Genomic DNA, 25,832 nt, shown 5'->3' on the forward strand with positions numbered 1-25,832 from the left:
ACCCCAGCTCTCTTTTGAAGTGATGCGTTTGCCAAGCTTCACGACCTGCCACACACTAAATAAAAATCATACCTTATGCACACAATATCAGAGATCCTTGTTACTCCACAAAGGTGTTCATGTTGTTAACAAAGACCAGGACAAATAAAGCTTTCCACTGCTGTTTGCTTTACGTTCTAGCTGGTCAGGTGCTTCAGTGTGTCTTTCCCATGCAGAATGTTGATATGATCTAATAGCCTGCTGTCCACCAGTGCATATGAATACGTTAATTTCAGATGCACTTTGGTAGGTGTCATTAGCTGAATCTTTTCATTGATCTTTTGAAAGTCTTTCAATTGCTTCAAAATTCACAGATAAAATATTTGCCTCCATTGTTGTACACCTGCTCAAAAATGGACAACATTGTTATCCACAGCTTTTATGCAAGTTGTGGCACAGCAATGGGAAAAGGTGAAGTAGCTTGTACAGGAACAGGAGGAAGATATTCTGCTCATTGAGTCTTCCATCAATTTAGTAACAATAATAATCCTTTGGATCAAGTCGTGTGATATTAAAGCACCTCTGCTGCCTTCTGCTCCCATAATTTTAGTATTGGGAAAATTAAAGTCTCACACACACGAAGCTTGAATCAAACGTTTGGCACAATGCACTGTTCGGAAAACTAGAATCCTGCTGTTCTTGAATGTATAGCATCTTTTCATGCTGGGAGGATGTCCCAAAGCAGTTTACAATATACATTGTAAAATGCAGTGACTGTGCTTTGCAGATGAACATGGCAATACTCCACGAGCAGCCATAAAGTCAATGACCAGTTTTACTTAGGGAATTGATGACCAGGACACTGGGAGAAACTCCCTTCTCTTTTCGAATAGTGCTGTGGCATCTTTAACTTGAGGTCTTGGTTTAACATCTCAACTGAAGTACAAGATCATGGCAGATCTTTTATGGTTAGTTCAAGACTGTGCTTATCATGTTTAATGAACTGAGAGGCATTAAATGGATGCTGATATTTATGAAAGCAAATTTACTCAACTGGGAATTTTTCAATGGTTAATTCATTTTTTTTCATTCTTGAACTGGATGGAGAAAGAGTATAGAGTGATTCCCGGTTTACATTCGAGAACAGTAGGACTCTAGTTTTCCATACCATTCCCATTGTGCCAAACATATGATCCAAGCTTCATATATATGTGAGATTTTAGGTTTCCCAATACTGAAATTACAGGAGCAGAAGGCAGGAGACGTGCTTTGATATCACGCGACTTGATCCTGATGTCTCCGTTTTTTCCATGGTCCCTCTTACCGTTATTAGGCAGCGATGATTGAGAAAACCTCTTTGAAAGGAATCGTGCATGTTTGAAGTGTGATTCAGCTTCGTGCCACTTGTACATCTGAAAATTATCATTGTATCTTTTCACTCCATTGCCAATCATCTTCTAGCAATTACTTGATGCAGAGGCTGTCTATATCTGACATCAGTAATGGTCTTTGGGAGTTTGGTGGCTAGAATTTCGGCTGCTTTTCATTAAGTATTACCAACAGAAGCAGGTCTATCTCTCCAATTAAACCTGTGATGAAAAACTAGTCACATGGCTATTTGGCAATTCGATTTGCTAGAAGTAAATCCTTCAGCTTTACATGGCCTACTTTGATACTTTTACAGAAAGAGACTTAAGTAATGTCTCAGTGCAGTTATATCTGTTAGGTCACATTCCCTGTTGATTTGGAAGACAATGTCAAGATCATCTGAGCCTCAATCAATCTTATGCTGTTTAAATTGTACGACTGCCTAACTTACAGGTCTGGAGTCACTTCCCTGTCAATTGACTTCAGATTAGTGAGTAAAGTGGTTAAAATGAAATTGATGTCGCCTCTTTTCATGGAGTACTACTCAAATGGGATGTGCATGGATAAGTGCAAGGGCAGAGTTGTGACATCAGTTATTATCTTGATAACCAGTTGGGTTTGAATTAACAACAACAGCTTGTATTTATAGCGCCCTTCACGCACGGTAGCGTCCTGGAGCGCTTTAGGGTTGGAAATGACTTCTCTACCAGATCTGCAAGAGCCTGATACATAGCTGACTAAAAAAAATCTTTTAAAATAATTTTCATTCTATAAATGATATTTATATGTCTCATTGGGCCAGAAAGTCATAATGTTACTGTTCAATGTCATTAGCATTACATTTTCACCTGCAATAGTTTCCCATCTACTGGTTAGGTTTGGGAGACTAGGCGACTCCATTGTCCCCTACAAACATTTGTTTGCTCCTTAGTTTGGCTTCACAAATAGTTTGTAATGGAAGCGAATAATGAATCTTTATTTTGCTGCAAGTGCATGTATTATCAAGACACAGCCATACATTCCATAAAATGCATGTTTGAAGATAAGCCACCTTATTTAATATAATTTTTTTGTGTAAATCATGTTGATTTACAAGTGAATGAAGAATATCTATTCCACCATCACAAAACTCAAATCTCCTGTGTTGTTTATAATACAATGGTACACTGCAGCTATTGCATCCATTTATATCCAGAACATGTAGCAGATAAGGTGGCAATTCACATCTCTTTCTAATTACCTCAGGAACACTAGCACCTTTTGATATGCATCAGTGAAAATATATTTTTGAACTGCTTGCTGTCTGCAAAATGTAGCTGCTGTAATTTTACTTTTTTTAAAAAAAAGGTACACTTTCCTAAAGACGTAACATGCTTAGAGCTCCGGACATGTTAGATACTTCACTGGAACTTCACTGTGTCGCATCATCAAGAAATCTCATATCAATTTCTTGCATGTGTTGGGAAAGAATCCAGTTGAAACACTTGTGAAATACACAAAATATCTTGTATTTCTATGTTCTGTTTTGTTTAAGGAGAGATTTTAAACTTTTACTTGCATCCCTTGTCTTCTCAGAGTGACTGGAGGAGAATTATTTGAAGACATTGTTGCCAGGGAATATTATAGTGAAGCAGATGCCAGGTAAGCCTCTGATCATGATTTATTTCCGGGTTTTGTGGTGACCACGTCATGCATTTTGTCAATGATTTTGACTTTTTTTCAGTTGACGTAAACGGTTTGAAGTAGCCTGAGATGAGATTAGACACAGGAGGAGAAGCTGCACTAATGTTTCTGAATCTTCTTTAATGGTAGCAAAATCTCCTGCTATAGTACAAGACAGTTTTCTCATTCAAAAATTCCCAAGAATTACTGTACGAACTTAATGTGGAAACAGTTAACTTTCATTTCCTTAAAGAAACCAAAATTGAGGTAATTTTAAACAAAACAATTTGTCCACTTTACACTTAGAAGTTTTTTTAAAAAAGTGCAGAGCAAAGGAAGTGACTTTTAGAAGCTAATGATTTAATATGCAGTTAATGTTAACATGTATTTAGCCATTTTAACAGAAGACTTTTAATCAATTAAATTTTGCAAATGTCTGTAGAAGTATATAACATATACATAGTAGTGAAATGACTAACAATAAAGTGGACAAATTTACGTTTTCGGGAATTAAATACTAGCAAAAGACAGACTTTTTTTTCCAAAATCTTGATCAAAAAAATTCTGATATAAATCTGAAATGTATAATTAGTTTTCAAAACTACCCAAACAAATTTTACAGTTTAATTACATTTAATGAGAGGCTAGATAGTGTGTGGTTATATTCCTTAGAGCAAAGAAGGTTGAAGGGTGATTTACTTGAGGTATTTAAAATAATGAAAGGAAGATTCGGGTTAAATAGTGCACGACTCTTTACAAGGGGGCATCATCTTAACATAGTATCATAAGTGGTAAGAACTGGGGTCATGAAGCATTTCCTCAGGTTATGAAGATGTGGAATCAATATGGATGTGTAAAAGAGAAATAAACAGATATAGGTCATAGAGGTATTCAGGAGTATTGCAAAAGGGCAAAAGGGCAAGCCATTCGGATGAAAACAAACTGCCAAAATCTGATATACTGATAAAACCATCTCATAGACTAAATGTCCTGTTCTTGTTTCCTGTAGCTTTTGTGGGTAAAATATTTTTGCCTTTCAGTTCAATTAATTGGATGGATTAATATCTAATCAAGCTCAGGCTCCGCCATTGTTAACCGCTCTGGAACGCTACCCGGTGTGAACAGCGCTATATCAATGCAAGTTGTTGTTAATTAGTATCAACAACACTGGCATTTTCAAAGAAATTTAATGCTCAGCATTAAAAAAATGTAAAGTGTTATTGTCAAATTTACTGTTAAACAAATTTATTAGCACGTCCGAAATAACTATGATCGAAGAAGACTTTTTGACCCTCAAAGATAATGCAGCAGTTGAACGTGAAACAATATTTTTAGAAAGACAACTTCAGAAGCAATATTTCAAATTGAATTACATTTGTGTCTTGAAAGGATTTTGATGCTTTATTCCTTATTCACTTGTAAATGTAATTTGAAATGTTGATGAACTATAAATATTTTGCAAATTAAAACCACCTAATTAAGGATTGTCTTTTTCAGAACTGAATTTTCATTTTCCACTGCTTGTGATTCTATTTCTAAATATCTAACTCTGGGTTTTGATTATCTTGTTTATATCCAGTTACTTACTTCCCTGCAGTTGCTATTTAAAATGAGCTACCGTAAAGCTTCCTCCATGTACAAATAAGGAAGCTACCTTTCAAATTGGAGCCATTCACTAGAACACTGTCCCTTTAAAAGTGTAGTTTCTGAAGACATCATATTAGTCACATATTAGTTACTTTCTCTCCCCCATCACTAAGTGAATATATAGACTTAGCTCTGAAAGTACAGCTCCATTCTTGGCATTAGTGATAGCTGTCAATGTGCCATGAAAAGGTTAATACCCCCATCAGACCTTTTATGTTGTGGTATTTTGTGTTCTCTTTGTCGTCTTTTTGTTGAATTTCAAATATCTAAAGTGGTTTTAGCACAATTTGCCATATAAGTCGCAATGGTTTTCAGGCTTTGATCATGTTTTCTTGTTCTAAAGTTACCATTTGAGGCTTGGCTTGCTTTTGGTTGTCTTTGGTCAGTGCCACTATCTGTTTTCAAGATCTCTACAACATCCATAGATTATTCATCAAGCTCCACAAAATATGTTCATCATCTTCCAACCACAATGTTCATCTTTTGCCACTGGAGCAGTGATTATATCGCTATTTGACATTTAACTTTCCTGGAAATAAATCCTTCAACTTTGCATGGCCTACTTTGATACTCTTATAGAAAGAAATCTTAAGTTAACAGCTCAGTCAGTACAACTGTACTGGTCAAGTTGTTCCTCTGACTCAGAAGAAGATGTCAAGATCATCTATAGCTCATGCTGTTTAAATTGCATTACTACCTAACTTACAGGCCTGGTGTCACTTACCTGTCAACTCACGTCAGCTCAATCAGTGATGTGGTTAAAGTTGAAATGAATATAATCTCTACTTTCAGAGCACTGCTCAGGCAAGCCTGGATGAGTGTACAGGCAGAGTTGCAACATAAGTCATTGTATTGGTAACCAGTTTGGTTTGAAACAAGAGTTGGAAATGAATTCTCTATCGGACATGTAAATCAGCCTAAGCCGCTGATGGTTCCCAGTGATGACACAACTTGTGCAAGTCCAGATGCAAGCCTTCAACTTTGGATTTATAGCTTATACTTGAAATCTATCTTATCTATGAATAAGTGCTGTAGAATCAAAGGAACATTTAAGTGTAGAGGGACCATTTGTTCCTTATCTGACAAAATATTCTTAAGTGTAAGACTAGGGTTAAATAAATATTCAGGGTCATACTTCTATATCAAGATCAATCATTCCATTTTAAGGAAGAACATTTTTGAGCTCCAGAGGTCAATCTACTTAAAAAGTACCAAAAATTGCTTTAAATATATAAGTTACAGCTTGCATCTGCAGATGAAGATACTATTCTGTGGAATTCAGGTTAGAAGCTTACATTATGAAGAGCGAGAAGTAAAGATTCTAGCAAGAAAGTCTATTTAATTTGCAAACTCTGTAATACCATTAGATGTTTAATGTTGTGCAGTTCCCAGTCAGCTGTCCAAACAGTTAAAACCTGTGTTTGTTCGGATTCCCACTTGGTACAAACTGGTGCTATCCAAAAATTAAGCCAAATACACTTCACATTTCATATGTTTCTTCAAAACACATTGCTTGGTTTGAGTGTAACTATCTGGAGAAGCTAATATAGTGACTTGCATTGCTAATAATGACTGAGTCATATATACCTAATTTGAGTTTGCCAACTGCTCTTTGGACCAGACTTCTCTTGAGAATGTAGGCACACTATGGAAGCAAAGCTGTGCTTGACTTGCAAGCATTTTTGTACTGTGTAACATTTCCCATTCATCTCTTTGTGTCATCTGCCATGTGACAAAAGAATCACAATTTCACTGAACGCATCAGGGTGCATTTGTACATCAGGGTTTTAATAACTTACAATTGAATAATTGTCCATCAAATAGCCCTGCAGCTAATTACTTTTCCTGAAGTTCTCCATTTGAGAATAGAATAATTAAAACTATGTTTATTGAGGTTGTGTATTCGCACAACTTCAAGATCAGAACCGTTTTATGAATGTTTTTCCCCTCAATGGGTAAAGTAAAACATATTAATATATTACTACTATGGTTACAATAAATTGATTGCTTAAAATGGACTGGGAAGAGGATACTTACAGAATTAGCGAGAACTAGAAGGAATAGAGTTAAACCAGAAAAGATGAATGAAATGAAAAGATGCTTCTGAATGGAGGTGGGAATAGATGGTGTCCTTCCACAAGATTATTCACAAATGCCAATTACAGTTTCACTCAGCTCACCATTCCTTTGGTAACATCACAACTGAGCATTTTATTTCCTCATTCATTCAACCGCCACATAAAAATTGGACATTGCTGTTTTACATTTAGTAACAGAAGATCATTCAAAGACCATTACTTTAAAAACTAGGTGTCATTTCTAGAAAATGAAGGGTATGAACTGTACCGAGGAAGTGGATTACACCTAGTTTTTTTGGTTGATATTTGCTCTCAGTTCCACCATTTTCAAGGAATGTGTAGGTTCTCAGTTCCATGTATATCTCTATGTCAGATTTCTTCATACAGAGAAACACATTATGTAGTATGATGAAGAAAAAGGCTATCTCAAGGTATAGTCATCACAGTAACTCCAACCACAGACAGGGTGGACTTGCATAGCAGCAGGACGTTGATCTTCAACACAGGTGGTGGTGGAGGAAGCCAGAGGATCATGTTATTGCCTGAATCATTTTCATAGTAGCTATGACCAATTTGCCTGAGGACGTGATGCTTATGCTGCTGTATTTATTAGGAGAAAGATGAGTATATATTCTTGTGGCTCACAAAGGCACAGGGTACTGAACTTGGGCATTTGTGTTCCGGACATTTTCACAACTGCATAGATATAATGCTCTCATTACTGCTCTGTCTGAGCATTCAAAAACCGTAGGTGTTTCAGTGCTTTGAAGCGTCAGGGTGACCTCTACATGATCTTATGATCGGCACCCCTAGTTTCTGCAATACATTGATCCTCTCAATGGAAAATTGAACCTATTGAACCTAGAAGGACAAAATGTTAACACGTGGATCTGTCTACATGTTCTCAGAAACTCAATCTACCTGCATGAAGCTCTTATCCAACCCACCATTTACTTTACTTTGGCTGGTGCATGCTTCCATTGGTTCTTTATCTGATGTGACTTTGTTTCTATTGGAGTTGGGATGTGGATGCTGCCTCATCCAGTCGAAATTAAGGGTTCAGTTCACAGCAGGATCTTATGTAAAATTCAGTGGGGCCATGTAATGGAATTCTTAAAGAGACAACGTCTTGAGGTGTTTTCTTTTCTTCTGACGCGCACACTCCCTCCTACTCCTCCCCCCCCCCCCCCCCCCATCCCATTGCTGATGGCAATTTTGTTTGTTTGTATTTTGAGATTCTTTAATTACTGGATTAATTGCTCGAACATAATTTTGGGTGTCAATTGCTGTTTTGCTGGCTCAAAGAGTGACAGCTACTAAAAGCTAAAATTATTGTAAGTCAAGTACATTATAGTATTTTTATGATGGGAGGGACACACACCCCATCCCATTGCTGGTGGCAATTTTGTTTGTTTGTATTTTGAGATTGAGATTCTTTAATGACTGGATTAATTGCTCAAACATAATTTTGGGTGTCAATTCCTGTTTTGCTGGCTCAAAGAGAGACAGCTACTAAAAGCTACAATTATTGTAAAAGTACATTATAGTATTTTTATGATGGGAGGGACAACATTGTAGCTATTCAACCAAATATATTATATCTTTGTAGTTGATCATTGTTTATTTTAACACTGTGAAATGCAATTTTCTGTGTTTGTCTGTCTCCAAAACATATTTAAAGCAATTGCCTGTAATTTTGTTTGTGCCTTTTTATATAAAAAGCTTTTTGAGGAAATCATTAGTTTTTTGCTGTATTAGACTTTTTTTATATTTTTTAAAAACTGTGTTCTCTGCTGTGGCTGTTAGTATACTTTTTTTTAAAACTTGTAAGCGTAGCTTCATTCACTGTTGCCATTTTTATTCCTTAAAGTTGCTGGCATTCTGTTCAGTGAAGTTTCTTTGTTCGTACTGTGACAACGTACCCTAAATTTTTTCTCCCTTCCATTCTGCCCTTGTTTCTTCACAGTCATTGTATACAGCAGATTCTAGAAAGTGTAAATCATTGTCACCTTAATGGGATAGTTCACAGGGACCTGAAGGTCAGTATTTACCAATGAACTGCAAGCAGATATACACTGAGTAGGGGTGGGAGAACTATCTAAAAGATATCCCTTGCCTCAGCACAATCTGCATGGTGCCTCTTCTCGATTTGCAAGCCCACAGATCTGCTATGCATCATGGCTCGAACCTTTTGAAATGCAACTCGGCAGGACTTTTCAATCTCAAAACTTTTTGAACACTGAGCATTTTTAACAGTGATTTGTAAAGATGAAAAATGTGGGTGTGCAAGTGTGTTGTGAAAGTTCCCTACCCTCCAAAAAAGATGCTTGCTTGTGATGCATTGCAGTCTGTGAATTGAACACCACTTCTGTTCTGAGACTTGGGCTATGATAGCAACTATTTGCACAACTGGTCACACATTACTCCACTGGAATATTAACAGCCTACAGGGCATGCCAAATAAATCTTTAAAAACAAAGAGATAAATATCAAAGCTCTGCGTTGAACCTAAACGTTACTCCTGTCTGTTGACTAGACTGTGAGTATGTTGCGGGGTGGGGGGGGGGGAGAAGCAAGTGTAAATACAACAATTGTGTTCCCTAAAGCTTTGAGGTACCGCCGCACCTCAGCAACTATTTTCTTATTGGCTATTTATTACTTTATGGTTGCCACTGAATACCTGACCAATGGTGTTTTCCTCTTTTAGCTGTTTTCTGCTAAAAAAGGGAAGAATGTCTACACTTAACTGGAAAAAAGTGGACTATTTGTTGGTTCATGAGGTGACCATTATTCTGCTGGAGCACATGTGTGTTTAGGTCCATTAAGGATGATGCAGAAATCCCCAGTTGTTTGCTATTTATCATGAACCCAGTCTCTCCAACAGTACACAGAGAGTGAGTGTAAGCTTGGAACTAACACAAGCCCCTGGTGTTTGCATGCAGTCATTGCATTCAGCAGATCCTGGAGGCTGTGCTACACTGCCATCAGATGGGTGTGGTCCACCGAGACCTGAAGGTGAGTGAATTGAAGATGGTGACATTTTGAACAGTGTCAAACAGTTCTGCAGTCATGCGTGAGGTAAAAGCGTACTCCGTTATTCCTTCCCTTTCTTCCTACTCCCTCTTCCCCACTGCTCAGGGCTCCAAATAAACATGTGGGCCAGATAGAAGAGGTTTAACATGTGTACAATTATACATGGCATACTAAATATAGGATAGCTTGTAGTAGATCTAGTTTAGGAGGAGCATCTTCACACAGAGGGTGGCGAGACAGTGGAACTCACTGTCGGAAACTATGATTAAAGCAATTTATTTTTGCAATTAACATTGATGTAATTAAGAGAAAACATGTTGCTTACACAAGGGAGCAGTGAATAGAGGAATATAGGATAGGGGAAAAGAAGAAGTGGGTCTTGTGTGAAGTATAAACACTGACCTCAACTGATTTGGCAATATTGCCCAGAATCTTGTTTTCTTGCTTATTGCTATATCACATTGTTTTGACATAGTGAGCGATGAGTCAACAAATACCCCTAGGTTTCTTTTAGGTTCCACCTTGGCAAGTTCCACTCCATCCATTCAAAATATCCATTGAATTTTTTTTTAACTTTCTATATGCAGGACTTTGTTTCTGTATGTATTGAATTCTGTAGAACTATAAACAAAACGCAAAATACTGCAGATTCAGGAAATCTGAATCAAAAACAGAAGTCACTGGGAACACTCAGCAGGTCAGGCAGCATCTATGGAGAAAGGAAAGTGAGTCAACGTTTCGGGTCCATGACCCTTCGTCAGAACGTTCTACCGTCAGATAAATTAATGATGCTCATTGTAATTGCCTCGACTTTATGATTGCCTCAGCTTAATATAAAACCTGTGTTAGATTGGACAAAAGAATGACCCTACGTTAGTTACGCTTTCATGTAGTAATGTTTCTCTCAATCTTTGTCCATCTTCCTCCAGTTCCACTGATTTAAACTGTATTTGACCCCATTCCCTCAGGAAGAACACACATGTACTGTCTGTATTTTTAATCTTTCAATGAGTAGAAAGAAATGGATGGAAGCATCAGAATATTGTTTTCAGGATGCATATCAACCAAAACAATTTGTTTTAAGCTCTATGCTTTGCCTGTTACACGCATGACTGTAGTTACCTGACTCTTCAGCCTGATATTCGTATGCATTTTCTTTAGCAACTCTGAATGACCCACTAACTTTGCTGCTGAGCAACAAAGCTACTGCCAGATCTATTGTGCTGCACAGTCTCAAAATCCTATGCATTTCTGCTCTTGTGTCCCAATTGTGGGTAGCTGACACAAGATGAATGCTCAGTGCATTTCATCCTGTATTTAACCACCAAGTGCGTGATACTTAAAGTGTTGCAGTGTCTCTTCCTATGGGTATAGTAGTTCATTATTAGGAACCAAAGTCATTTTGATTGTCATGAAGGCTATGTGTTAATGAAATAAGAAAAACATGCACTTTTGTGCCAACAAAATTTGAAATAACACCTAAAATGTATAAGCGTTTCAGTTGTTCACCAGACAATCTGGAAGTGACCCTTCTTATTTGTCTATTATGGCCGTCTATAATGCTGGTCTCAGCAGTCGATGTAAATGGGTCAAGTTGAATTATTGCTAGTTTTCTTTTTTTAAACTCCTCTTTCTCAGTCGAAATTTCTCGATTTTGTGCAGGATATTCTGGCAGTAAAGTTGAAAATTGATACATCTTTGCCTCCCCTTGAGCTAAGCCATTTATATGACCAGTTGTTCCTCAGATTGTGCTTCAGGGTTTTTTTTAGCATCAGCTGCAAATGATCCAGTGGAGACCAACTTGTCAGAAGAACATGTCTATTGGAAATCAGTGTAAAAGTCCTATATAAACTAGAAAGCAAAGCTCATAGCATCTCTAATATTATGCAGGTCTTCACTTTAAAGACAATCTCTTAAACAATGGTGGTTCACTACCTATAGTAGTTTGACAGAATTTCACCTAAATGTCCTATTTTCCCCAAAACTTGCCAGTTTAAGGACTAGAAAGAGAAATCAATATCAGCTGGTTTAACATTAATTCCTGTTGTGCTTTTACTGAAAAATAAAATTTGATTGGATCTTTGATTATGGTTTTGCATATAAAACGACCATTTGTATTTTGGATAAGGCAGTAACCACAAATAAGAAGATGCTTTCAACTATTTTTAAATTGCTAGTCTTGAATTATTTTTAAGACCAGCTCAATTGAACGACTAGTTCGTTTTTCAGATTTGTCCAGTTTTGAACCCAAAAACAAGCATGACAATGTAAAGGCTGAGAATCACTTCAAACCACACTAAAATTCTGAGTTTATACCAGATTGGATTTGCTGAAGAAAGATGCACTCTATATGAATGACATACTCTCTATATTGTATGAAATGTAGTGATTTCAAACTGGATTCATTAAACAGGAATATGAATGGGCACTACTTCCAAAAACTGGAAGTACGTAATTCTGAAACACAAGAACTCGCTGCGAAAGCAGATTGCATCAGAGGGAATAATCTTGAGTTCGTTAGATATGCTTCAGATTCCTTAATTACAGAATTTTATTTGAAATTGATGTGTTTTAAATGGGTGTTCACTGCTAAATTGGAAATCACTCTAGTTGATAACAATTTAAATTAACATTTTAATAATGACTCAACCTCTTATGTATCAATCTCTGCTGTATGTAAATAAGTTACTATTTAAGAAATGAACAACACCCTTGTTGTTTGGAGCCTTACAAGAACAACTGCTCATGTAGGCCTGGTGCTCTGGGATGTAAATAAGATTCTCGTTTGGTGATCTTTAACTAACTATTCAGTACAGTTGATTCATTGATTTTTTAAAAATCTCTAGAATTGTTGAGTGATATTAACATGAGGAAAACAAAAGCTTATTTAAGGGTAAACCAAACATCTAATATATGGTGAATATCTGCTGAACCGATTTTTTTCTCATTAAAATGAAGCCAGAGAATTTGCTTCTAGCCAGTAAAATGAAGGGAGCGGCAGTGAAGCTGGCAGATTTTGGGTTGGCAATTGAAGTTCAAGGAGACCAGCAAGCTTGGTTTGGTGAGTAAGTCGTGAAAATAGTTTCTGTTTGGTTAAATAGAAAGGCCTGATTTCACTAGTCAAAGTTCTGTTAACAATATGTTTTTTTTTAAAAATAGCTACTATATTATGTTCATCACATATGAAAATTGGAATGATCTGTATAATTAGGGGGAACTTTGTGACATTTCTTCTTTTTTAAAAAAACACTAAACAGCCTCTGGGTGGCAGCACCTCCTCCGACAGATTGGGCTCTCCTGACTGAACTTTCAGAGATCAATTGGCCAATCCAACTCATCAGAAAGAGTCTTTTCTCCCTAGCTCACATGTGTCACAAATTAATGCGTATTTATAAATGATATGTAATACCAGAAAAATAAACATGATCTTTGCTGGGACTTGAAATGACTAACTTAGTGGTTCAAAGTACAGTGTGAAGTAGCCTTGGATTGCTTTAGATTCCAAATTTGTGGCTTATTCAGAAAGCCACCACACTTATCTATGAGAGCAAGCAAGGATGATAAGCAAACTGATCCCTTGTGAGGAATGTGGTGCTGCAATTTAAACAAAATATTGAGTGGGTTGGACAAATTAAGTCACAGTTAACAATTTGGTGACTGATATTGGTTCTGTTCCTTAGCTTTATTTTTCATTAAACTCATCCTTCACAGGTTTTGCCGGTACACCAGGGTACCTTTCTCCTGAAGTGTTGAGAAAAGATCCATATGGAAAACCTGTGGACATGTGGGCTTGTGGTAAGTTTTGGTTACATTCTTATTCTATATAGCAATTTTTTTTATCTTTACAAAAATCACTTTGTTTTGTACTGTTAAATATTACTGTGGATGGTTACAATTCGAACATTATACATAATAAAATATGGAACTCTACTGACATTCAATTTCCTGAGAGAAACCACTGAAATGTGTTCTATAGTTATGCCCCCCCTCCACCCGAGAGTAATTTTATTTGTGAACACTGATGGCGTGCAACTATTCTGCGTTCAAAAAGTCAATACACTTTACAGCATATTGTGTGATATCCTATCAATGTGAGCGGCATTATAGCAAAAGCAAGGTTTATTTTATTTTTCTGTGATAACTGTGATTCCCGATTGGAAATATCAATAACCATTTAATTCACAAAATGGCTGATCATTTTTTTTCAATGTTAAAAAGAAGAGGTATATCTGTTTTGGAAAATTATGTCCTTTCTCATTCATTGCACATCTGTTCATCTCATGATTCGGGGTGAATGGGAGAAATAGTCTGTTAGCATTTAAGAGCTTTTGCCTTGTCAGCTCCTCACTTCTCCCAGGTCAATGAAATTAACTTCCTTGGATTGGGTAGTATGAGGGGAATCCCCATGTTTGAATTGGTTCCAAGGATATGTATCTGGTGTATAATCCAAGACACTGTTAATAGTTGACCAGTTGACTGGCTTATCATTGAGTAGACATACACAATACAGTACAAATTTATGTTTGGAACCTTTCACGTTGGGAGAACATCTGAAAGCAGTTGGGTTCATTTGACATAGCCTCAAACTGCAAGACAAACCACTGATGGAAAGGGAGGTCTTAACTGGACAAATGCATTGACACTTATCAAAGCTGTATTGGTTGTTTGAGGGTCAATGGACTGTGTATAGGACAAATAACCCATTTAATTACTGAGCTTGAGCTCTTAGTCCTACTGATTATTGCTTTTAGTGCACTCTGGGTTACTTAATAAATGTTAACATTCTTGTTGATGCTTTCTTTCATCTGTACAGGGGTTATTCTGTACATACTGCTGGTTGGTTATCCTCCATTTTGGGATGAAGATCAGCACAGGTTATACCAGCAGATCAAGGCTGGTGCGTATGATGTAAGTGAGTTCTCTACACCCTGCTAGGTCTTTGTTGGATTTGGGAAATGTTAGTGACATACATTAGAAATGTAATTCTTGCTGAGTGCATTGCTCAATAAATGACAAGATATATTTCCATGTTGTGCTGATTGACACAAGTATATGTTTCATTTGTTTCCCTCTCATCAGTTCCTGAGCTGCAATTGAGCTTTCTCTGCACCTGCTGCCTTTGACTAGTGGTGTGATCACATCTACACCAAAGCTCATGATAATTGAGCAACTGTGTAATGTCACCATCCCATCAATCTTGTAAACAGTGCAAGCAATAAAATGCTTTGCTTAGATAGGAAATCTACTAAAGACATCTTGTTAACATGAGGATTTCCAGAAGCAAGAGTGACATCTGGCTCAAATTGATGGAACACCATTCATCTAATTGAAGTGAACATAACCTTTGGTGCCATATCTACAAAAGGTGTTTGACAGTGAATGTGAGATTAATATCGTGCAATATTACACAGAAGATGGGCCTTAGGATATTAATCCAGGAGATACTGCCTCCACAAAATGAAGAATGATTAATCTGCTCTATCTCACCTTTCGTCTGTCCGTGTTCATCTACTGGTGTGCCTGTGTTCTATAAATATACCAGCTGCTAAACAGGCCAGTCCAGCACTGATAAATCAGGGGTCTGCTTTTTTGTCAGACTTAATGTCAATGGCTTTTGCCATCATCTTTTTTTGATTTAACACCAAATGCCAAATCACTAGAAATTGTTTATTCATCCGCACAATGAGTCTGGGTGGGGGGAGTTTACTCTGCCACTTCAATCTGTACTTTTGGTAAGAGTCTGTTTGGCCTTAATTTCCTGGCTCCTGATGTGATATATTTGGCTTCTGCAGAAATATCATTATACATCAGGATACCCCAGAACATCCGTGCTATGTGTGTACAATGATCAGATAAGATAGACTAATCAATCTTGAAGATAGACATCTTAGAGGGATCCTTGGAAAGACAACAACATTTTAAATGAGTTTGAGAAATTGATTCAGAACAATGCTTTCACCAAGATGGCACAGCAACAACAACAGGGTTGCAAAGGACAATTTTTAGACAGAAACCAAGAAATATTTATTTATCCAGAAGGGAATTAACGACTGAAACAGGCTACCAGGATGGATGGTTGTGGTGAGAATGCTGGAATCATTTTTTTTAAACAAAAGCCTAATGCTATAATGGGAGGACAAAAGGGTGGGTATTTTGCAAGGATGGGATCATTTGATCCACAGGGTGCCCTCTTCATCCAAGTGTCTCTTGTATCCTTTTTACTGTTAACTAATTTTGCAAGAAGGCTCTTGAGGCCATTAACTGCTTTTCTTGCCTGCTGCAAATGTTGCATCGAATTACTAGGTTTCCTGGATATATTTAAGCATTGATCCATTGGGACAGTTTCTGGCAGACTTCTTTATACACGTGTGTGTTTTTCAGATTGCTTATGCTGTCGTTATCATGGTGTGGAACAAACACATGCATCCAAATTATCAAACCCATTTTTTCCATGGATCACTTATAATCCAGCTAATTATGGATTAATCCATTGAGGGGAAAATCAAAATAAAACTAGTTTCCTGTAAAATATCATGTGAAAAATGCAGTGTTTCATGATAGGTTTGATAATTACTGCATTGAACTTTTAATGATTTTTAAAAAAAAATAACCCCATTACATCAAGAATTAAATAAAAATGTTAAAATGGCTGATTCCACGTCCTGCATGCTTCTAACCTGGCAATTTCCCCCCCCCCCCAGATTACATTCTCACGACCCAGCAACACCAGAAATATTTTCCGCTGTACTTGATATCTATCTCCTTTTATCCTTGAAACCCATTTGATATCTGTAATAATGATATTTTGCTCTCATTTAGAAAAAGCTTGTTCTTCCCTGTAATATTTCATCATCTGCTCATGTGTCACTACCACCCTCACAATGTCATTTCTGCAAACACTGTCTGGTCACCTAACTGAATGGTGCTGGTTCTCCAAAGCTCAGAACAGAATTTCCTTATCCAGTGATATGGCTTTCCTCATATTCAGTACTAAGCTGAATAACTGTCCCCAGACATACATTACACTAATGTAAATTGTAAAGGTTTTGGGCACATCATGTTTGGTTAGCTCTATAAAGTTAGCTCTCATTTCATGGTCTGTTTTGCAGTTCCCATCCCCGGAGTGGGACACGGTGACTCCAGAAGCCAAGGATCTCATCAATAAAATGTTAACCATCAACCCTGCCAAGCGCATCACAGCCACAGAAGCCCTCAAACATCCATGGATTTGTGTAAGTTGCTGCCTTTTCTTTTGCCCCAGTGCTTCTCTCTTCCCAATGTATTACTATCAGATTATTACTGATCATGCACTACTGATCAAACATCATGGGATATAGAGTTTTGAAAAACAGGAGACTGAAAATATTAGCTTCTGCCTTTATTAGTATTAAAATCTCATAAAAGAATGCTTCATGGATGCAGAATGATGGATCAGGCTTGCGTTATTACACAGTCCTGAGCTTGGTTCCAGTGCCTCCCGACATGAAAGGTGCTATACAAATGTAATTTGTTGTTGTTGGTTGTGAGCGTTTCGTTTATGTGGTAGAAATTGTGCAAGTCCCTGGGAAAATTGTGCAAGTCCCTCCTAAATTGTTTTATGTCTAAAATTGCTTTCTGTTAATTAAAAATGCCCCATTCTTTATTTGTGTTTGAAAGTCTGTTCCCATGGTAAAAACACATTTGAATGTATGGAATATTAGCCTTGTGAAACCACATACTAAGCATGTATAGAGGGCATCTGATGTTGAAGATCTAATATTAGTTTGCAGTGAGATTGTTTTCAGCAACCCAGCCGCAGAAAAGTCAATGCAAAAATGTAGCTGAAGGCACAATTGTGAATCATGCATCATTTTATTGAACCAAGTTACAGTTTAGAAAGTAAATTTTATTTTTCTTTGTTGTTCATGAACAAAACGTCTACCTGTGAATTTGGTCTGCCACCATAAAGGGCATTTTGCTCAATAATTACTTTGACTTTGAAATTAGCGTTCCCCAGTGATTTTTCTAGACAATTGATGTTTTTAATTTATTTGAATTAATAAAAGGTTTGCAATAGTTGGGACTAAAGACAGTAATAGTTTTTCTCAAGAAGGAAACTGGAGGAACATCACACTGGCATGATCTACTTTCAGAGTACAGTTCCAAGGGATAATAGCTGTTTCCATTTTACCAGAAGGAGACTCCACTTAGATTTATTTTTAAGGAATCCCATTGGAAATTTTAGATCCTGGTGTCTTTAAATGTATTCCGATGTTTAAAACTCTCATTTTAGAAATGATCACAACAAGGTTATAAAACTGTCTGGAAAAGTAAGCTAGTCTTCAATGATTTGTAAAATGTTACTATTGCACTGTAAGTCTTTAATTATTGTGGGAACAGTAAAGCTTATCATTTATTTTATCTTTCAGCAACGATCTACTGTTGCCTCTTGCATGCACAGACAGGAGACTGTGGAATGCTTGAAGAAATTCAATGCCAGAAGGAAGCTGAAGGTAAGATATTTGTTTCAACTTCTCCATTTCTTTTCTGTTTTATACCATGTTATGTTTTAAAATGGTAAGTGCTCTGGAACACTACCCTGCATGAGGGGTGCTATATAAATACAAATTGTTGTTATAAAAGAAAATTGTGAAAATTTAGCAACTTGTTTTATACATGAGATTAGAAGTTTAATTACCAATCATTTGATCTTGATAAAAATGTTTCTTGTAATAGCTCAAAATGGGGAGAGGTATTAAGCAGTTTAACGATGGTGAGGGTAGGAGGTATGAGGGCATGCTCTATGTTTCTCTTCCATTAGTCCATTAGTCCTGTAGCACATTTTAAGCAGACATGGAAAAGAGCACAGTGTGTTCAGGAGAGATGGGAGCTTTATGGGTTATGGTTATGGAGGTATCTTGAAGTCAACTGATGTTCAACTACATGGAAAATCGTTTGATGACGAAGCTGCTGGAGATGACACTTAACGGCAAAGTGCAGGGAGATTAAGTCTCAAATTCCACCTTTACTTGATAATGAGTTACGACCAGACTGTCTGAGCACTGGCCAACAATGTTTAACACACATAAGGATAAGTATGGGAATGCATATTCAATGAGGAAGTTGTAAACGTGTACATGATGTAGGTGGAGTTAGCAAACATGGTGAATGAAATACATGTGGGTGTGATTCCTGTTTATTATTGAAAGGTTTCTATTGTCAGCCTGCCTCAGCTGGTGGCACTCTCACCTTTTGAGTCGGAAAGATGAAGGTTCAAACCACATACTTTGAATTTATAATGTCTCAGGACTTGCACCTATGCTAAGACTGGAGAGCAATGCTGTCCCAGGACACAGGCAGAAACTCCTTCTCTTTTCAGTGTTCCTCTGCGTTAGAGTATCAGCCTAGAGTACGAGAGTTCAAAGTCCTAATGTGGGGTAACATCCCACAACATTTTGACTCTGAGACAAGAGTGCTGCTATCTGAGCCAGACTAATACCTAGGCATTAATAGGGTGGTTCCTGAAATCCACCCGAATCACAAAGTAGACTGGTTCTAAAATGAATTAATCATTTAACCAGAAGAAAATGTCGTAACCTTCACAAATCAAGGCCTGCTCCTGTAAATATAAAATGAACAAAATGTACAAAGATTTAACATGTAAACTCTGAAAAGCCAATTAAAATAAGCCTGCCAGACTGGAATATTGAGAGGTCATTTGTGTTTCTGGTTTTGTTGCCTAAATAAACATTGCTGATGTATACTTGAGCTAATTTTTCTGAAGTTGTTCCTGATTCCTTTTCAGGGTGCTATTCTCACAACTATGTTGGCCACAAGGAACTTCTCAGGTGCGTATCAAGTAATGCTAGTGCACAGTCTATGTAATACTTATGCAGAGATTTAAAACGTTTTGAGTAAAGAAAGCATTTGTTTATCAAATCCCCGGCTTTTCTTACTTGTTTTGTTACAACGTGCTGTGGAACTTTCATCATTGTAAAGCATTTGGTTTACTCAAATTTATGTTATGAGATGACACATCTATTTAAATGTAGTCAAACTACCTACAAAATATTCATGATGCTGTGAGCCTGTGTGGAGAAAGTACCTTAACATGTATGCCTGGAGGGTTTTCCCAGACTCGTTTTTTTAAAGATAATTTATTTGGGATACTTTTCGCATTTCTCTGACTGTTTGTGATGGTATTGCTTACCAAGGTTGTGCTAGTGTATGCAGTTTCTTAAGAACCATAAACAGGTTCTTAAGAAACTGCATACACTATCTTGCTCTAATTATTAAGTTATTAAAATGCCTCTGCAGGATTCCATACTATACTTCGGTGAGATGAGAACAGTGGAGTCGATAGCCATTATATTGTGTCTGCAGTTGGAGATTTTCTTACCAGTGGAATCGTCAATTTGTCCAACTTACTTGCTGTCCCTCCACTGGAAAGTCCTCAGTTGAAACCATCTGATTGAAGGAATTCCTATGGGAGTCTTTACCACATAGAGCCAAACCTGAGATGGTACACAGTATCTTCTCTGCTTCACTTGCAGAATAATGTGAGATATAACATAGCTTTGAATTCTGCAAAGCCATTTAACCTCTGTTTGGAATAGTGTAACTACTTGGATTAGATTTGTGACTTTACGACAGTGAATTTTATGGAAAGGGGAGATGCATTTTTTAAAAAAATGCTTTTTTAAAAGGCATAATATGGAATTGATCTGTATAAACTAAAATTAACAAGAGAAATCTGAATGACTTGGCTTAAACCTTTGTATAATTAGTTTTATATTAATACATATATAATAAAAGGTGCCACAAACCTACAATTATTTTTCGGGACCCTCAATGGTGTGAGGATATTATCTATGATTGTAGACCTAGATGTAAACTACGTTTTTTTTTCTCACCCAATGTGTCAGATCATTGTGAATTTACATCTTTCTAGTTGAGCAGTGTGCAATTTATTCCATTCATAATTTGGAATAAAACTCCTGACATTGACAGAGGGGTGGGAGTCGGATGGAGAAACTACAACAACAAAATTACATTTGCGAAGCTCCTTTCACGTCGGGAGGACGTCCCAAGGGGCTGGTCAGACAGAGTTGCGGACCCAAGGGATCGGGGTCAGGGAGGGTGGAGGGCAGGGGTGAAGCAGAGAGATCGAAAGCACAGTTGAAGAGGAGGACCTTGAGATGGGTCTTGAAAGTGGCAAGGGAGAGGGCGGGGTGGAGGGTCTGTGGGATGGAGTTCCAGGGTGCGGGGGCGGAGTGGCAGAAGGCCTGCCCACCAATAGTGGGACGAGCGAGGTGGGTGACGTGAAGCAGGCCAGAGTCCGCTGAGCGGAGGGAGGGAGCAGGATGATAGGGGGTTCGAAGGTCACAGAGGAAGGGGGGAGCAAGACTGCGGAGGGCTTTGAAGGTGAGGACCAGGATCTTGAACTGTATCCTCTGTGTGATGGGAAACCAGTGGAGTCGGGCGAGGATGGGGGTAATAGGGTCATGGGGTTTGGTGCGGGAGAGGACACGGGCTGCAGAGTTCTGGATGATCTGCAGCCTGTGGAGGGAAGAGTTGGGGAGGCCAACAAGCAGTGAGTTTGCATAGTCGAGTCTTGATATAATGAAAGCGTGCATGAGGGTTTCAGTGGCCTATGATGTGAGACAGTGGCAGAGCCGGGAGACATTGTGGAGGTGGGGGAAGGCAGAGCGGGTCATGGTGCAGATGTGGGGTAGAAAGGATAGTTGAGGGTCAAACAAGACCCCAAGTTTCCGGACTGGCTTAGTAAGGTGGAGTGTGCAACCGTAGATGGTGATGCTGTCAGCGCCTGAGGTGTGGAGGCCCTGATGGGAGCCAATCAGGAGAGCTTTGGTCTTGTTGACATTCAGCTGTAGAAAGTTAGCTCTCATCCAGGATTTGATGTCTGACAGACATTCTGTCAGGACAGCAGTGGTCCTGGAGTCAAGAGTGGAGGCAGAGAGGTACAGTTGGGTGTCATCCACATACATGTGGAAGTTGACCCCATGTCTGCGAATGACGTCACCAACTGCAAAGTTGGAGATTTGCATCATGGTTTTGCATAAGTGCCTTGATATCATGATGCAGTGGTGTAACAACAATGGTGCAAGTGGTGCCATGATACAACCCTTTGGTGGCGGAATGACTCGTGGTCTCTCACTCCCCATTTCGATATAGTTATTTCACATGTGAGTTATGTCAGAGAGAGAGAGAACACGAGGAGACAAAGGTAAGCAACATTTTAGGTTCTTGCAGGCCCTTCTGGGGTCTTGTTACGCCACTGATGATGCTGCTGCTCTTTCTGTAGGAACAGAAAAACCAAATGTTTGCATTGGGTCGGTAACGTAATACTCTTTGCATACTTGCCCCATCCAGCACGTACACACAAATTAAATTGCAGTAGTCAAAATATGAATCCTGGTATTTATGTTCGGTCTGACTCGTACTTGTTTGAACTGACTTTCAAGTATATTTTATATATGAATCACCAGTGAATTTTAATTTAGACTTGCTGATCCCAATTTATTGAATTCAAGACACCACATTTCTTGTAATCTCTTTTTTAAAAACGATAGATTTAAACCATGGGTATTGAAACTTACAGCTGATTTGCAAAATGTAGCTATCTGGTAATCAATCCTGATTATGAGGATACGTTCAAAGTGGTTAGATTCAAAGGATGTTAAAAAATGAAATAGCTATTGTTAGAGGTACGAGAGACAAGTTCCTTTGTATAAAGTAAATTTAACAAGAAAAGCCTGGGTACTTGGCTTTAACCTGTTTACAGTTAGTTTTATGGTTTCATAAATGTAGAATCTGGTCCTGAGGATTTCAGGATAATAAATATTGCCCAATCTTTAGACCAGTTATCTTGCTAAATATGTGCAGTAAGAAAATTCTCGGGAGTGGTATACAGGAGTGGTATACAGGATGCTAATCATCTGAAGAGTCCACGTGTATTTAGCGGAAGTCTCACTAACTTGGTAGTTTCCTTTTATGAGTTAACTAAACCAGTAGGTAAGGGCTAGCCAATAGATATAATTTGCTTAGGTTTTCAGAAGCCATTAAAATAGAAAATGCAAGGCTAAAAGAATCTTAAGGCTCAGCAAATGGCAAATTAGCTCAGAAATTAAAAGCCATCTTGGCGACTGGAGGAAAAGTATTAGAAAAATAAAGCTTGTCTGGGATAATGACTTAGTTATACAGGGGCCACTTCTGGCTCTCATAGAATCATAGAATTGTACAGCACAGAAAGAGGCCATTCGGCCCATCGCGTCTGTGCCAGCTCCTAAAAGAGCAATCCAACTCAATCCCACTGACCCGCTTTCTCTCCATAGCACTGCAATCCTGTCCTCCCCAAATACCCATCTACTTCTCTCTTAAAAGTTGTTAGTGAATCTCCTTCTGTCTTTGCTATTTAAATTAATTTGAGTGAAGCACTTCACTTATCCTGGCCAACAATCCCCCAGATTAATTAGTCACATCACTCTTTGTGGGACCTTGCTGGTGAAGATGGCTGCTGTTTGTGCCTACGAAACAGTCACTATACTTAACAGTAACTGTGAAATACTTTGAGATGATCCAACTTGGAAAGGTGCTACACATAAAAAGTAGGTTCTTACTTTCTTACCTAAATACAGTTTTGAATGAATAAGTCTCAAACGCAACTGTAATACTTCCCAGCAGATGTATGAAATAAAACAGTGATAGCCAACATTTTTGTTTAGCTAATTTTTCTTGATTGAATATTTCTTGATTTATGACCACACCATGTAATACTACTCGATAGCTACTGGAAACAAAATATTGATTTAACACAGACTTGCCTAGACTAGTGCAAATGTTTGGCAGGCCGTTTCTTGATGCCCCCACGAGACATGTTTGCCCTTGGGCCATTGGTTGGCCACCACTGGAATAGAGTCTTAACAAAGGCAGAAAATAGTTGCCACACTAACTGACCAATGTAACGTGCAACCTGGTTCGTTCTCTGTTCTCACACAGCAGATTTCTGGACAACATTGAAAAACTGGCCAGCACATGAAACCCCACAATGCATTCATTTGTTTTCTGTTCTGAGATAACTTACAGTCCCTAACCAGTTTTGACTTGCGAAAACACTTTTCTGTTGTTTTGCCGATACCAAGAGCAAGTAGTAACTGCTGATCTGACCATTTGTGGCCCAAATCTTGCTAATCCAAATTGTGCCTGTGGATCTTTTCTTGATAAAAAAANTATAATTTTGGTTGTCAGCTTGCATTATGCAATGCAAACAAGAGTGGTTGAGAAATACAAAGTAGCATGGCAAATAACTTCTAGCATGCCTCAGTGACCTGCAGCAGAGTCCATAACTTTATCGAATAATTCATGTGAGGACTAACGGATTTGGATGTTTTTCATCGTTATTTTACAGCTTTTCTTGGATTTTCTTGCCGTCCCTCTCTTCCTGTCTCTTCAAGATGTAGGCTTATTTATTGTTGAAAGACATTTAGCTGGGAGATCCTTCCGGTTACACCGAGGTTACCTGTATGAATAAGGCAAAATAGGTTAATTTACCATTCTTAATAGTTTTTTACTTAAAATGTCTGGAGGAAAGACAAATGATTTGCATGTTGCCTCATTACAGTTATATTGGGGTCTGCTATGCAGTGTGTCTTAATGGGATTCCTTAATAAAGAATCTTGTTGGAATTCTCGGCCACCCGCTGACACTTCACTTCGGAAATGTGGGTCGGGCCTATAACGTTTCTCCCAAGTAAGGGAAGGGTTCTTGTCAATGATCCTCTTGGTATAAGGAATTAACCCACATACCAAGTAAAAATTAGAATCTTTATTTTACCTCAGCCAAAACAAGCATTAGGGGCTCTTGTTTCTGGATACACTCCTATTGAGTATGTGCAAAACAGTCTCAACCACCACAAGAGGATATTCCCCAGATCTACCAATCTCCCTATAAATTCAGGGGTCACTTCACATTGGATCAAAGTCCCTGTGAGTTACAGTAACATATTTCTTTCTAGTTGCCAAACAGAATCCCCTTTTGTGCAGCTCAGATTCTATTTTTAAGGATTCCTGCTAAGAAGCATCACATTTTGGATCCTACTATTACCTCTGACTTTTTGCAACTCAATTAGCTTAAAATAAGCAGTTTCTTTTAAAGTTTGTGCTAAATGTTATTCGCTAAGAAGGTATTGATATTGCAATATGAATTACTAATTAATAATTTCGACATGTATTTTGGGAGAGTCTAGCAATATATCCTACAGCACATGTAAACAAGTAGTTTATAATATGAAGTAAAATAATACAGAGTGAAATGTGCATTTCAGGCAAATAGTCTTTCAGGAAAAATGGACCGCATTTTAACTAGGTAATAGAATGTTTGTTTCCCAAAACAGGCTGTATTTAAATATATTATAGTTAAATATTGATAATGTTTTGAGTTGTAAGATGTTGCTACCTTGCTGAATTCCTGTTTTTGGATCTATTTATCAGTGTTAGCATCTGACTGCAAGAAATTTATTTTCTCCTGGGTAGATGTAGCATTACAAAGAGGTTTTTTAAACTAAATCAGTAAGCAGCCACACACAGGGTTTTACACAACTAACTTTACTTATTAGAAATTCAGCTAGCAATTCAACCAAGCACAATCTTTATTGATTCCCCTTGTTTTGTAATTGTTCTGCATGTCATTGTTCGAGAGCACTGTGTGAAATGATAAATTAGGAGTGGTAGCCATTGTGCCAATTTGGTTCAAGTGCATGGGACGTGAAAACCATTTGTTTTAGATAATGTTAAAGTCACTGAAATGATCATAAACATGTTTCATTTTGTTCCTCCCTTTTTCCCTTCTCCACTTTGTTTGGAATTTGTTCCCTGTAAGGTAAGACCCTAAACATCTAATTGGGCATTTTTGCAACTCAAAGCAATCACTGCCTGATTGACCAATAATCCCTGCTTGCTTTATGAATTTAAGACTGCCAGACTTGGGTCCAAATGCAAATACATCTGAATTTGCATTTGCATTTAAATGTGCTTGAGACAGATGTCATTTAGTCACAACACAGAGACA

The 25,832-nt window shown here is 37.8% G+C and overlaps 1 protein-coding gene across 14 annotated transcripts in view; it reads left to right on the plus strand.

The window, feature by feature from the left end:
- The window catches only part of LOC103180901 (calcium/calmodulin-dependent protein kinase type II delta chain), a 157,215-nt gene that overhangs the window by 108,870 nt on the left and 22,513 nt on the right, over window positions 1–25,832 (plus strand). For 8 of the 14 annotated variants that reach the window (XM_042339829.1, XM_042339799.1, XM_042339821.1 and 5 more), the window contains exons 5-12: window positions 2,923–2,988; window positions 8,701–8,773; window positions 12,726–12,828; window positions 13,479–13,562; window positions 14,581–14,675; window positions 16,877–16,999; window positions 18,176–18,259; window positions 19,552–19,594. In XM_042339829.1, coding sequence (XP_042195763.1) covers window positions 2,923–2,988; window positions 8,701–8,773; window positions 12,726–12,828; window positions 13,479–13,562; window positions 14,581–14,675; window positions 16,877–16,999; window positions 18,176–18,259; window positions 19,552–19,594 — 671 coding nt within the window. Of the gene's footprint in view, window positions 1–2,922; window positions 2,989–8,700; window positions 8,774–9,676; window positions 9,750–12,725; window positions 12,829–13,478; window positions 13,563–14,580; window positions 14,676–16,876; window positions 17,000–18,175; window positions 18,260–19,551; window positions 19,595–25,832 lie in introns of all 14 variants that reach the window. The other 6 variants (XM_042339782.1, XM_042339803.1, XM_042339822.1 and 3 more) reach the window with 1 other exon arrangement.

The sequence above is a fragment of the Callorhinchus milii genome, unplaced genomic scaffold (genome assembly GCF_018977255.1).
Source record: "Callorhinchus milii isolate IMCB2004 unplaced genomic scaffold, IMCB_Cmil_1.0 Scaffold1, whole genome shotgun sequence".
NCBI lineage: Eukaryota > Metazoa > Chordata > Chondrichthyes > Chimaeriformes > Callorhinchidae > Callorhinchus > Callorhinchus milii.